The 12,981-nt window shown below is 35.1% G+C and overlaps 1 protein-coding gene across 1 annotated transcript in view; it reads right to left on the bottom strand.

The window, feature by feature from the left end:
* Window positions 1-12,981, bottom strand: part of LOC135213896 (uncharacterized) — a 141,453-nt gene that overhangs the window by 12,056 nt on the left and 116,416 nt on the right. Inside the window, exons 9-12 of the mRNA XM_064247992.1 lie at window positions 6,269-6,305; window positions 4,827-4,862; window positions 3,503-3,633; window positions 393-545 (exon numbers count right to left, since the gene is read on the bottom strand). Coding sequence (XP_064104062.1) covers window positions 393-545; window positions 3,503-3,633; window positions 4,827-4,862; window positions 6,269-6,305 — 357 coding nt within the window. The remainder of the gene's footprint in view (window positions 1-392; window positions 546-3,502; window positions 3,634-4,826; window positions 4,863-6,268; window positions 6,306-12,981) is intronic.

The raw sequence follows: 12,981 nt of genomic DNA, 5'->3' as shown, positions 1-12,981 counted from the left end.
CTGTGACAAAAAATATAAATATCACATTTTCATTACCATGAATGACAATTTAGAACTAGTGTGCATCCAAAATAATAACAGTAGTACTTATAAATAATCCTTAATCATATTTTTCTCAAAGGTTGTGACTCATCTACATTGCTTGTGTAGTACTATTTTGAAATTTCTTAGTATTTTATCACTTATCAATGCTACTTTAAAATTTGTAAGTTGTTTCTTTGTCAAATCACGTACCACTTAACTGTATGCAAGGTAATTTTTGAGGTTTTGTATTTTTGTAAATTATTTAATTCAATTTAATTTGTGCTCAGCACCTTAACACAAAAATATGTACAACAGAAATTACATGTTATCTTAAAAGTATATTTGCTAATAACATTTTTCTACTATACCTGCATTCTGTTCCACATTTTCTTGAATTACATTTAGGGCATGGATAATGGCAACCTGGGCAGTCCCCTTGTAGGCAATCACACAAATCTTTTCCTGTACTCGCCAATGTTCCATCTGGGCCATAAATGCAGTGTGATCCTGGGGCTTTTGTTCTATAAGAAAAAACCACACCAAATTACTGTATACATACAATAAAATAATATTAATATACTGAGTGATCCATAAGGTACCATATTTACAAACTTTAATCATTATCAGTCCTCTAACAAATGAGCATAGAATAAACTTAAACTTTAAAAACTTAGTGCTACAAATAGTGTTTCTTTTACTGAACCCACTCTCATCATGTACTATTGATGCTATACAAATTTAATATATCAAAATACACCAAAAGTACTACAGTGGTCCCCCCCGTATTCGCGGGGATGCGTACCATACCCCCCCGTGAATAGTTTTAGAACCCGCGAATGTTTGGAACCCCAACAAAAATGCTAAAACAGCCTATTTTGTTTAGTTAAAACTCAAGAAAAACCCACTAAAAATTTTCCTACATGTGTTTTTTAATAGTTTTATCCCAAAAAGTGCATTTTTATGATGAAATTCATAAAAAAAAACAGAATTTGTTGGATATTTATCATAGAAAATACCGCGAATGCGCGAATTTTCCGCGAATAATGCAGGGAAACGTTCCCGAGAGAAAAATCCGCGAATGTGTGAGTCCGCGAATCTGGAGAACGCGAATACGGGGGGTCCACTGTACTTTGTTTGGTAGCCAATTTCTAAAACTAAAAAAAGTCTACTTGAGGTATGGTCCTTATAAAATGCACTATGAGCTGTGCACATATTCATATGGAACAAGTCTAAGAGCCTCTCACTTGCTTCCAAAAATTAAGAGACCAAGAATGACAAGATAATGGAGTGAAGCATACAAAATACAAAATTGTTGATAAATAAGAAAAATCACAGTAATACTCTATGCACTTTAAATCAGCTACTGAGAGTAAAAGGAGGTCAAGACTATGACTGTGATCCAGGAATATAAAAAGTTTTGCAACCTTATAGTTATCAAACAGTAATGAAGCATTCAAATGTACCCATACTGTAAGGTGCCTCTGCTGAAAAAGTCCTTACTGAAACCTTACTAGCAACCATCATAATGACTTTAGGACGAGCATGCCCACATTCTGGTGAAACCTCAGATAGTGTGGCTGATATAGAAGCATATCAAATCAGGGCAGGCTGCTGGGATATGTGGATGAGGAAATAGAAGACCTGGGAACCCTTCTTTTTGTAGTCAGTGTCAGTGAGGAGCAATTCCAATCAAAGAAAGGTGTCTTGAGCCTGTACCTTAGTCGAGATAGTTCTTATAACAGGAATCTTGATGATGTCCAGAAGTGTAGCTAGAGCTTGAGTTTGACCTGATACCCTACTGAAATCAAGACCTTGCAAGAGTAAAATGCATGGCTTGAAGCTGGTGCAATGTCAGGTGAAAGTGCTCAACTGACACCATCATGCTAAACACTGCTAAATCAGTGGAGTGAAATTGGATCTGTGATGATGTACAGAAGCAGCAGATGGCTTAAATGGAGTTTTGTCCTAACTGGCATGCTGCTAGTCAAAAGCAAAGCGATGCAGAGTTGGAGTAAGAAATGAGGGGCTGGGAGCTGGTGGTCAGCTGTCAGCACACACACAAGACTGACTAGAAGCATGGATGGAGTCAGTGGAGAGGTTGGCCAGTGGATCTTGAATTTACAGGTGCCAGGAGTGGCTAAATCCAGACAAGAATCAAGGGGGTGATGATTAACAAATTGAACCTCTCTCTGCATTGTCATGAAATAAACGACTGCATTATAGAATAGCTAGATTTTCTTCCTCTCATGGACTGGAAAGTATGGATATGTGACAAAGGCATCAAAGCATCAGGATGATCCACATTTTCCTTCATCTTCACCTACTGCACATAGAAAGGGGAAAGTCTTAGGCCAATTAGAAAAATCTTTTCTCATGCACATAGCTGGGAGAGGGAACAGGAGCTGGAGTGATACTGGCAACAGCAAGTATAACAGCAGGAAGATCTGGCAGCTGAACAGGGGCAATGTTAGAAGGGGGACGCTCCTATCAAAACGAGGTTGACCGCCAGGGAAAAGCTCACTTCATCACTTGAGACCCCTGAGGACTATGAAGCCAAAGAAATGGAAACCTTGAATTTTTCTTACATTAGCTCCTGCACATCTCAAAAGTTAAATAAGGGGAACAGACCTGTCCTGAGAATTATTATTAGTATTAATAGGGCTTAGTTTTTCCAGACCTCTTAGTCTTAAGTAGACTCTTCTCGGGCTGGTTCTCAGGGATTAATCCGGAGAAAAAAAATTAACTTAATTTAAGAAACCAGTTTTATTTTAAAAATTTATGATGTTGTTAATTGAAAAATCTTTGCTTTCAGCAAGAATATTTTTCATTTTTGAATTCCATAGCTAAATTGACCTTTGTTGAGTCCAATTTGGGCATTCAACAAGTAAATGTTGCACTGTCATGGGTGCTTGACATCCATTACACTTCATTTGGTCAGCATGTGGTGACGACATCAAGTGACCATGCGAGAATCTTGTGTGTCCTATACGTAGCCTTGCTAGGATTACCTCTTTTGATCTTTCTTTTTGTGAAGATGTCCTCCAAGCATACACTTCTTAAGCATCGCATCTATCTCATTAGACATAATGGAGCCACATAGCTTATCTGACATACCAAGAAGCTGAAACATGGTGAAAAGGGAACTGCAGAAATTTGCCACTAGCAATAATACAAGACAAATACAGAAAGGAAATATGTAATGTCTGGGTAATGAAAAACAATGGGATAACTCCAATATAGTGACACAAAAAGTGATAAAGACAAAATACTTATGGTTACAAACAAGGAAAAACTGTAACCAAAATCAGCAAAAGGTTTATATATAAACATACTGTATTTGCATGCAGAAAATATAAGGGAAAACTAGATGGCACCAGAACCTAAAAGGGTAAGGCAGGACTGAACTTACCCCCCCAAAAAACCCAACAACTTAACACCTAAATACTATCATACCTAATCATACTAAAAACCGTCATACCTCCCAGTGCTGTTGAAGTACTGCACTTTTTTCTTTTTACGTTTAACTCTCTCACTTGTTTTGGGGTTGAAATTCTCCATGAATTTATTTTGATTGTTTACATGTAACCCTTCAATTAATGATGCCATTACCTGTAAATAACAAAGAAAGAGATAATATAACATAATATATGTACTTCATAGTCCCTTATTAATATACACATGGCTGATAATTTATTTCATTCATAAAATCAAGAATGCAAAACAATTTTGAATAATTAAGAATACAAAATAACTATTCAAGGAAAAGGATCTTAATTCATATTATCTACTATACAAGAAATAGTTAACCTCCTCTACATATGTAAAGAAACTTCTTTGTTCTGTCTTTGAAGAACTACACCATACATAATAGCGACATCTCGATCTTACAATTAACTGATGTATACATACATCCGCAGTTAAAATAAACAAACATTCTTGGTAGTATGAAGCTTCAAGTAGATCCATTAAAAATGACAACTGGCAATGTAAAAAGATGAGTAGATAAAACACGATAATAAGCTGAACGAGAAAAGCATAGCAAGAGGTGAAATGGGTGTTCATACCACACTGATCCGCCGAATTTCGTATAACCACATTATAAACCAGCTGAATGAGTGCTATATTTTTAGGAACATTTTAAAAAGATGACAAAATCAGACATCACTGGAAAGGTTTTTAGTCACAGAAGCACAAAGGGTATCAAGAAGGAAGCAGTAGAAATACAGAAAAAGTAGACTGAACCCCAAAAGCACCACTGCCTAGCATGTTTGGGAGGGACTCCCAAACAATAAAATCCATCCTCTTCACCTTCTTTCCACCTTCCACATCTGCCATTATCTTTCTTAGGTATTTAAGTACAGTGAGAATAAATTTGCATTTATACTATATTCCATATATTTATCTCTTTTTCTTAGTTTTTTTTTGTACAAATTCTGCATGTTAAGCTTGTTAAATTAAGAGCAAAAATGCTTATTTTACTCTTTTTATGTATCTAGCTAGCTAGCCATACTGTATACTTGATTGTTAGGTTTACATTTCAAAAATTAAAAAATAAATTGTAGTTTACAAATTCTCTGCATTTCATTTCAACACTAGCAAATTATTTGCTAATGAATACTGAAACTATTATTAAAACATCATGGAAATTGGTACAAAAATATTTTTAAAGATTTTAAAAAGAATTTTCAGTATTCTATATATACAGGATCCAAAGGTGATCCTTTTTTTTTTTTTAAATAAACTTTAACTGTTGACAAAAAATTAGAAAAGTCCTGTTAAAAAAGAAGACAGCCTGTACTCACAGAAGGGGTAGCAGGTGTGTTATCAGCTACTGGGCACTGGAAATGCAAATAAGTAACAGGCAGACAAAATACATTATGAATATACAAAAACTCTGCTTAAGACTTGTGCTTTCTAGGGAATACCAATGATGTTTTGATTTGGATTTTATAGATGGCAGAAACAGATGACCTACAAAAATAGGAGTAGTAACAGAAGTGTTTTCCAGCACAAACACTATGCCTGGATATTAGCTGATCATCTAGACCAAACATTACTCTGCGGGTTACAGCATATCACTTAAGTTTTTAGCTGTCCTTAACTTGAATTCAACTAATAATCTTATCAAAATAAAAATATTTCACATTACAGGTATACAATCATTATTTCAAGATTAAGGAGATATCTAGAGCTTTCTAAATCTAAAATTTGGGGAGGTTTTTGTGCAGTGAGACATATATATATAACCAAAACCTTAATATAGAGCCTCCAAAGAAAGCAATGGACATATAAACTGTGAGTGAGGTCTCTGGGTGTGAAAAGGCAATAAGTATGGCAATATATATCATACATTATCTATATATATATATATATACATATATTTATATATATATATATATATTATATATATATATATATATATATATATATATATATATATATATATACACACACACACACACACACACATATAATATATATATATATATAGTCGTAGAGCTGGAGGAAGGAATGAAAGGAAATCGACCAAGGTGTGAAACCAAAAAAACATGAAAGGGCTGGTCGACCCCTTTCATTCCTTCTTCCAACTATACGACAACATGAAGTGTTGCATCTTAGCGATAGATCGTCAACATATATATATATATATATATATATATATATATAATATATATATATATTATATATATATTATATACCTACAGTATACCGATCATTTATTATACATAATACATAAGCACACCACTCAACATGTGGAAGCAGTTTTGATAAGTTTTAGCTTTCAAGTGTTTTTAAGTTTTCATACTTCCAATTTGGCTGTATTTTGTTCAAACCCTTAATGTTCTACCTTTTAAAACTCTTCAAGTTACACAGGGTTAGGGGTCAGAGAAAGGTAGGAAGAAGGCTAATGTGAGCAGCAACATTACCGTAAAATCCAAGTGTTTAAAATATTTAAAAAATACAACAATGCACATCCATAATTTTTCTGTCTAAGGATATTAAATTCATCTCCAGCCAAGATCTGTCCTCAAATAGCATGAGCTAGATCTGGTCTATATGAAGCAGCTGTGATACACCATGGAACAAATACCCTTGACTCAAACTACCATTTCCAAACAATTGTCTGGAGGTTCCTCTAGTATATAGATGCTTAGCTAATCCTACACTAAAAAATGAGTTCCAATGTGACAAGCTCAACATAAGCAACATCCATCAAGTTTATATATAGAATAAAATATTTTACTAACCACTCCTGATCCTTTCTCTGAGCCTGGTGTTTGCTAAAGATAGAGAAGTGACACAAATAAATATTACAGCACAATAATTATTTTTACAAGGCAATCCTTTTGCATGAAAAAGCATTCAACAATAGCTCTAACATATGAGGATAATTACTTTACAGTCCTTATGAACTCTATTCTTGAAGCTTTTTACCAGAGAAAAGTTTTAATCTTCATTCTTTTGCTAAAAATACATCTGAAATCTTTCCCCATAACACCCTCCCGAATCACATGGCACTTAAGAGTACTAAGCCACTAAGAAATAAAAATACTCATTTCTCACATCACTGACTATTAGTCTTCTACAGAATAAAGAATATTGTTATTTTATTTTACGCATAACTCTTGATGACATAAAATTGATATGCAATGAGAAAAATTTCTTCTTTTAGTACGTTTTAATTTATTCATCAGTATATCATAATCACTGTAGGTACTATTAAGCCAAGGCACTTCAGTTTAAAGGTGCACAATTTCCCAATGTTTACCTGACTAAAATGAATACGTAGCAGGGAAATACCATATTCCAACAACATAGCCATGGCCATTTTCTAAATATACCATAAATCCTTTAACATCTGTGCTTGCACCGTTATCAATAAATTCTCAGGTTTTAAATTATTTTTGTGAAAATGAAAATTTCATACAATACTTGTTTTAAACATATAGCCCTATTACTTTTAACAATGCTATTCTATTACTTTTAACAATGTTATTATGCCTGGATGAAAGTGATATGCTTTGGCCTCACTTGAGAAACAAATCCACAGTTATAATTGGGTACATATTTTCAAAAGTAAATCTCCTCAGAAAGCTCACTGTAGAGATTAATTTTTAAATATAAGTACCCAACCATACTGTGAATTTGTCTGTCCATTTCAAGACTAATGCTACTCAGGAGTATTTTTTAATTTGGCTTTCATTACTTGACAATTATTGAACTACTACTAGTATAGATGATAATTCCAAGACATTCCACAGATGAAAAACTACTCAGTTCTACTTACAAATGACACCTCAACTTAATGGACAGTTTGGGGGGTCTGCCCCTCCCAGTAAGTATAAAACATCTGCAGAGTAACAGTCTGATAAATAGCCAACACAATATTGTACCCTGGAGGAACTCGCTTAGATTCTAGTGAACAGCAATCCCATATACGTACAGTGGTACCTCAACATACGAAAGTCCCTACTTACGAAAAATTCAAGTTACAAAAGCAAAAACGAAGATTTTTTTGGCTCTACATATGAAAATAATTCAGGTTACAAAAGGTTGTTGCTTTAAAGTCCTGAGATTCGCCCGGACCGCCGAGAACAATTTTAAAACTCATGCGCCGCCAACTGATAAGACTCGCCACCATCCTCCCACTCTCCCATTGGTTCCTGATGGTAGTCACCGCCATATGATCCTGCTCTCCTATTGGTCAGCATCTCTCCCATCGTGCTCTACTACGTAAAGGCGTTCATCTTTGGCCACTGCTTTGCACCAGCATTATCGTACGCACGCAGAATTTGTTCGTTCACATAAACGATTTCGTTTGTTAACGTAAATTAGTGTTAGAGATTTCGTTGTACTAATTTATCGTGCTGTGTGAGAACTTAATTAGTATACTACATAACTTACTTACGTACAGTATAGTCATGGGTCCCAAGAAAGTTGCTGAAGTTCACGGAAAGAAGAGGATGCTTTTTATGCAAACAAAAATGGAGATTATCAAAAAGTATGAAGCTGGCATGCGGTTGAGTGTGATCGCTAAGGAATACGGCCAAAATCCGTCGACGATAGGCAACATCCTTAAGCAGAAGGAAGCCATCAAAGCAGCTACACCTTCCAAGGGCGGGACTATTTTGTCCAACAAGAGGAGCCACGTGCATGATGAGATGGAGAGGCTGCTTCTTCTATGGATTGAGGACAAAGAAATCTCTGGCGATACGATAACCGAGACGGCAATCTACCAGAAGGCCAGCGCTATTTTTGGCGATTTGATTGCCCAGGCTGAAGACGACGGAGGAGAAGGGACATCGACGGCAACCCCAGACTTCAAGGCTTCTCGGGGGTGGTTTTATAAATTCCATAAACGGACTGGCATCCATTCAGTGGTGAAGAAATTAAAATTTTGTAAAAAAAAAGTAATGTATAAAATAGTAAAAAAAAATGTAAAAGTCAAAAAAAGAAAAAGTAAAAAAATATTTTATTTTTTGTAAAGTTAAGTGTTAACGTTTTGCGCCGTTTGTTAAAGTGTTTCGTAAAGTTTAGTGTTAATGTTTTCTGACATTTTTTAATGTGTTTTGTAAAGTTATGTGTTCAAGTTTTCTGCCATTCGTCCTCCTCCTCTGTCGCCACTTTCGGAGATCGCCTCACTCGAAAGGTAAGGTTCCACATTTTACTACATACGTACGTACAGTGCTATTTCTTGTATACCATGTACACTAATACACTTTATTTGCAGGTATGTAGTACATATTAGGAGTATATGTAGTTTAAGTTAGGTATTGAATGGTCCAAACTGTTGTATTTCATAATTTATTGGTCAATTTAGTTTTATTATAAAATTTACTGGGGTGTTTTTGTAGGGCTTGGAAAGAATTAGGCAATTTACATGTAAAATACAGTTCAAGATACGAAAAACTCAGGTTACGAAGGCAACCTTGGAATGGATTAATTTCGTATCCTGAGGTACCACTGTAATATCATTAATAGTCTATCGTAACTGGTATTTTGATATTTTCATTCAGTCTAAAATATTTATTCACTCATTCAATTTCAGATATACATATATATATTTCTACACCATGAATTCCTTCTTAAAATATACAAAATCGTGCTGGACAATTAACTCAAGAAAAACAAAACCGATTGCTCAAGATCTACCTACTCACTAGGTATTCTTATAAGATATGTAAAATAAAAAAAAAAACACTAGAAAGAATACAAAGGAAAAAACACAGCTCAGGAAACACTGCATATGTCTTACTACTCCAAAGCTATGCAGCAGAATTAGCAAAACGGCCCATGGCAGAGAGTGGACTGCAGGCTGGGCATCAATGGTGGAACCATTTTTGTTTCAGCTCTTCAAGTTGATGTAACTGGGATCCATACACGAAAAAAGGCTAATTATGAGTAATGAGCGTTGCATAACAAAGACTCCTCTAAATTCATAATCACATGGACCTTGTAAATTACTGTACTACACCCTCAGTTCGAATAAAATGTCTTCTTCCAAGTAAAAAACATTGTAATGTCAAAACAGAACAAATGCATGAAGTATGTAATAAGAAAAGTAGCCATGGGGAAGCAGTACAAGAGGTGCGGGATGAACTCGGTATAGCAAGTACGTATAGTTTTGCCAATGTAGGAGATGGTGTCATGAGAGATGATAATTTTATAATCTAAATGAGACTTTCAATGTCTGGAATGTATAGGAACGAATGAAAGAGAACCAAGTCATGGGAGAAGGGCTTAGAAGTAAAGCAATTCTGTTATCTAATGGAAGCATTTGACAATAAAACAGACAATGTATGAGAGAGAGAGAGAGAGAGAGAGAGAGGAATTTGGATGAATTAAAAAGATATTGACTGACTGAGTACTGGTAAATTAAACTAACACTTAAAAAAATAACACAATTCATAACGATCCTATAAGGTCTGCACTACTTTACACAAATGATTTTGAATATGCACGACTAAAAAAGGGATTTTCAATACACAAGATCGACAATACTGCACTGCAAATGAAAACACTTCGTACTGATAAAGTACTCGGTTCACTAGGTATGGAAGACCACATGAAACCGATACGACACAAAGGGGTATGCCAAAATGGCGGCTCACAGCCGCTACTGCGTAAGGCGATGCCTCGAAATATCCTAAATAAAAAGGACCACGAAGGTCAAAAGCACTCCCTAAATAGTGTTGAACATAAAACCAATACTTAACTTTGATGCAGAAGGAGATTGACGATCCATAACGCAAAAACACAAGCAAAAAAGCAGAAAATATGAGAGCGCAAAAAATGCGTGCAGCTCACGAAAGGCTATCTAAAGGAATGACGTCACTGATGCTACCTACGCGGTAGCAGGAAGCGAGCCGCAGCACGGCTCCCCTTTTCTAAAGGGTTTTGATGTGGAAAAGGCTAATTGGAGAGGTTGCTGTGGTAGTGTATTTCACTCGCCCCAGATCCATACCGACACCTTTTAATAAAGGTGAGCGAGTCAGAATATTCTGACATGTCCAATTTAGCAGTTCTCTGGTATTATAGCAATATTTTACCTTAGAAATAGTGCTAAAGGAACGTATTTCATGGAGCGACACGGCTGAGCCCAGAAATGATAAAATTCATGGCTGGAGTACGGCAAAATGATTGTGAAGTTGTTGAGAGATATGGTGGCCAACAGTAGGAAAAGAAGACTAGGAGCCAACAAAATGGCAAAGATGGTTTGAGCATGTGATGGGAAGGGGCGAGGAGCAGTTAGTTTTGTTTTTGTTAGTTATTTTGTTTCGTGATTTTTACATATAAATGGTACAGTTGTAAGTGTCAGTGACTCTTGCGATTTTAGGCACAAATTTGATTAACCCTTAAACGCCTATTAGCTGTATTAAACATTTTGACGAAAATTGTCTGTTGGGTGCTTAATTGACGTATGAAACGTCGACGCAAAAAAGTTTTTAAAAAAATTTGCGGAAAAATAGTTATGGGCCTACTTGGCAAAAACTTTTGAATCACGCACCTTGAGGGATGCTGGGAGTTCACGGATCAAGCTGTTGTTTTGTTTACAAGCATTACCCAGGCGCGCAAGCACAAATTTCTTTCTTCTCGCACTAAAAAGCATCAGCAACACATCTCAGAAATTATTTTGTCACTTTGATATAATTTTTGCACCATTTTATATTAGCCGTTACATAGAGTTTTATATATGAAAATGTGCGCAATATCATGTAGAATACAACAAAAAACAACCCATGGTTGTAGCTTTTATCAGTTTTGAAATATTTTCATATAAATAACAATAAGTGCCAAAATTTCAACCTTCGGTCAACTTTGACTCTACCAAACTGGTCGAAAAAAGGGATTTTGACGAAGGAAAAATCTATTTCTGGGGAGAGACCCGTGTCGCCCGGTGAAAAGTTCCTTCTAACCTCTTTTCTGATATAAATACTTTCTAAATATACCAGAGAAAAAGTTAGCATTGGTGTGCAGAGGTTACTACTCTCGCGCGAGCACCCCAAGGGAGTCATGTATAAAGTTCAGGGCGTGTGAAAGCCACTATTCACAGGTCTCCTGCCATTTAGAGTATTCCTTGTCAAAATCCCCCATAAAGGGTGCGCCGTAAGCTAAAACTCTTATATTCTAGTAATATTCAATCATTTACCTTCATTTTACAACAAATTGGAAGTCTCTAGCACAATATTTCGATTTATGGTGAATTTATGAAAAAAACTTTCCTTACGTCCGCGAGGTAACTCTTCCGAAAAAATCAGAAATTTGTTCGTCCGATTGTCGTAATGTTTGCACCGTTTTATATTAGCCATGACAAAGTTTTATATATGGAAATGTGCACAATTTCATATAGAATACAACAATAAACAACCCATGGTTGTAGCTTTTATCAGTTTTGAAATATTTTCATATAAATAACGATGTGCCAAAATATCAACCTTCGGTCAACTTTGACTCGACCGAAATGTCGAAAAACGCAATTGTAAGCAAAAAAACTCTTACATTCTAATAATATTCAATCATTTATCTTCATTTTGCAATAAATTTGAAGTCTCTAGCACAATATTTTGATTTATGGCGAGTTTTAAAAAAAAAACTTTTACCTTACGTCCGTGTGGTAACTTCCGAAAAAATCAGACATTTTTTCGTCCGATTGTCGTAATGTTAGCATTGCTTTATATTAGCCGTTACATAAAGTTTTATATATGAAAATGTGCGCAATTTCATGTAGAATACAACAAAAAACAACCCATGGTTGTAGCTTTTATCAGTCTTGAAATATTTTCATATAAATACCGATAATTAGGAAAAATTCGACCTTCGGTCAAATTTGACTCAACTGAAATGGTCAAAAACCACAATTGTAAGCTAAAACTCTTACATTCTAGTAATATTTAATCATTTAACTTCTTTTTGCAACAAATTGGAAGTCTCTAGCACAATATTTTGATTTATGGTGAAGTTTTGAAAAAAAACTTTTTCCGGCGTCCGTGGGGTAACTGCCGAAAAAAATCATAAATTTTTTCGTCCGATTGTCATAATGTTTGCACCGTTTTACATTAGCCGTTACATAAAGTTTTTAATATGAAAATGTGTGCAATTTCATGTAGAATAAAACAACATACAACCCATGGTTGTAGCTTTTATCAGTTTTGAAATATTTTCATATAAATAACGATGTGCCAAAATATCAACCTTCGGTCAACTTTGACTCGACCGAAATGTCGAAAAACGCAATTGTAAGCTAAAAATCTTACATTCTAATAATATTCAATCATTTACCTTCATTTTGCAACAAATTGGAAGTCTCTAGCATAATATTTCGATTTATGGTGAATTTTTGAAAAACACTTTTTCCTTACGTCCGCGCGGTAACTCTTCCGAAAAAATCAGAAATTTTTTTGTCCGATTGTCGTAATGTTTGCACAGTTTTATATTAGCTGTTACATAAAGTTTTAT

The sequence above is a fragment of the Macrobrachium nipponense genome, chromosome 43, assembly GCF_015104395.2.
Source record: "Macrobrachium nipponense isolate FS-2020 chromosome 43, ASM1510439v2, whole genome shotgun sequence".
Classification (NCBI taxonomy): Eukaryota; Metazoa; Arthropoda; class Malacostraca; order Decapoda; family Palaemonidae; genus Macrobrachium; species Macrobrachium nipponense.
This window is presented reverse-complemented; position numbering and strand designations above follow the sequence as displayed.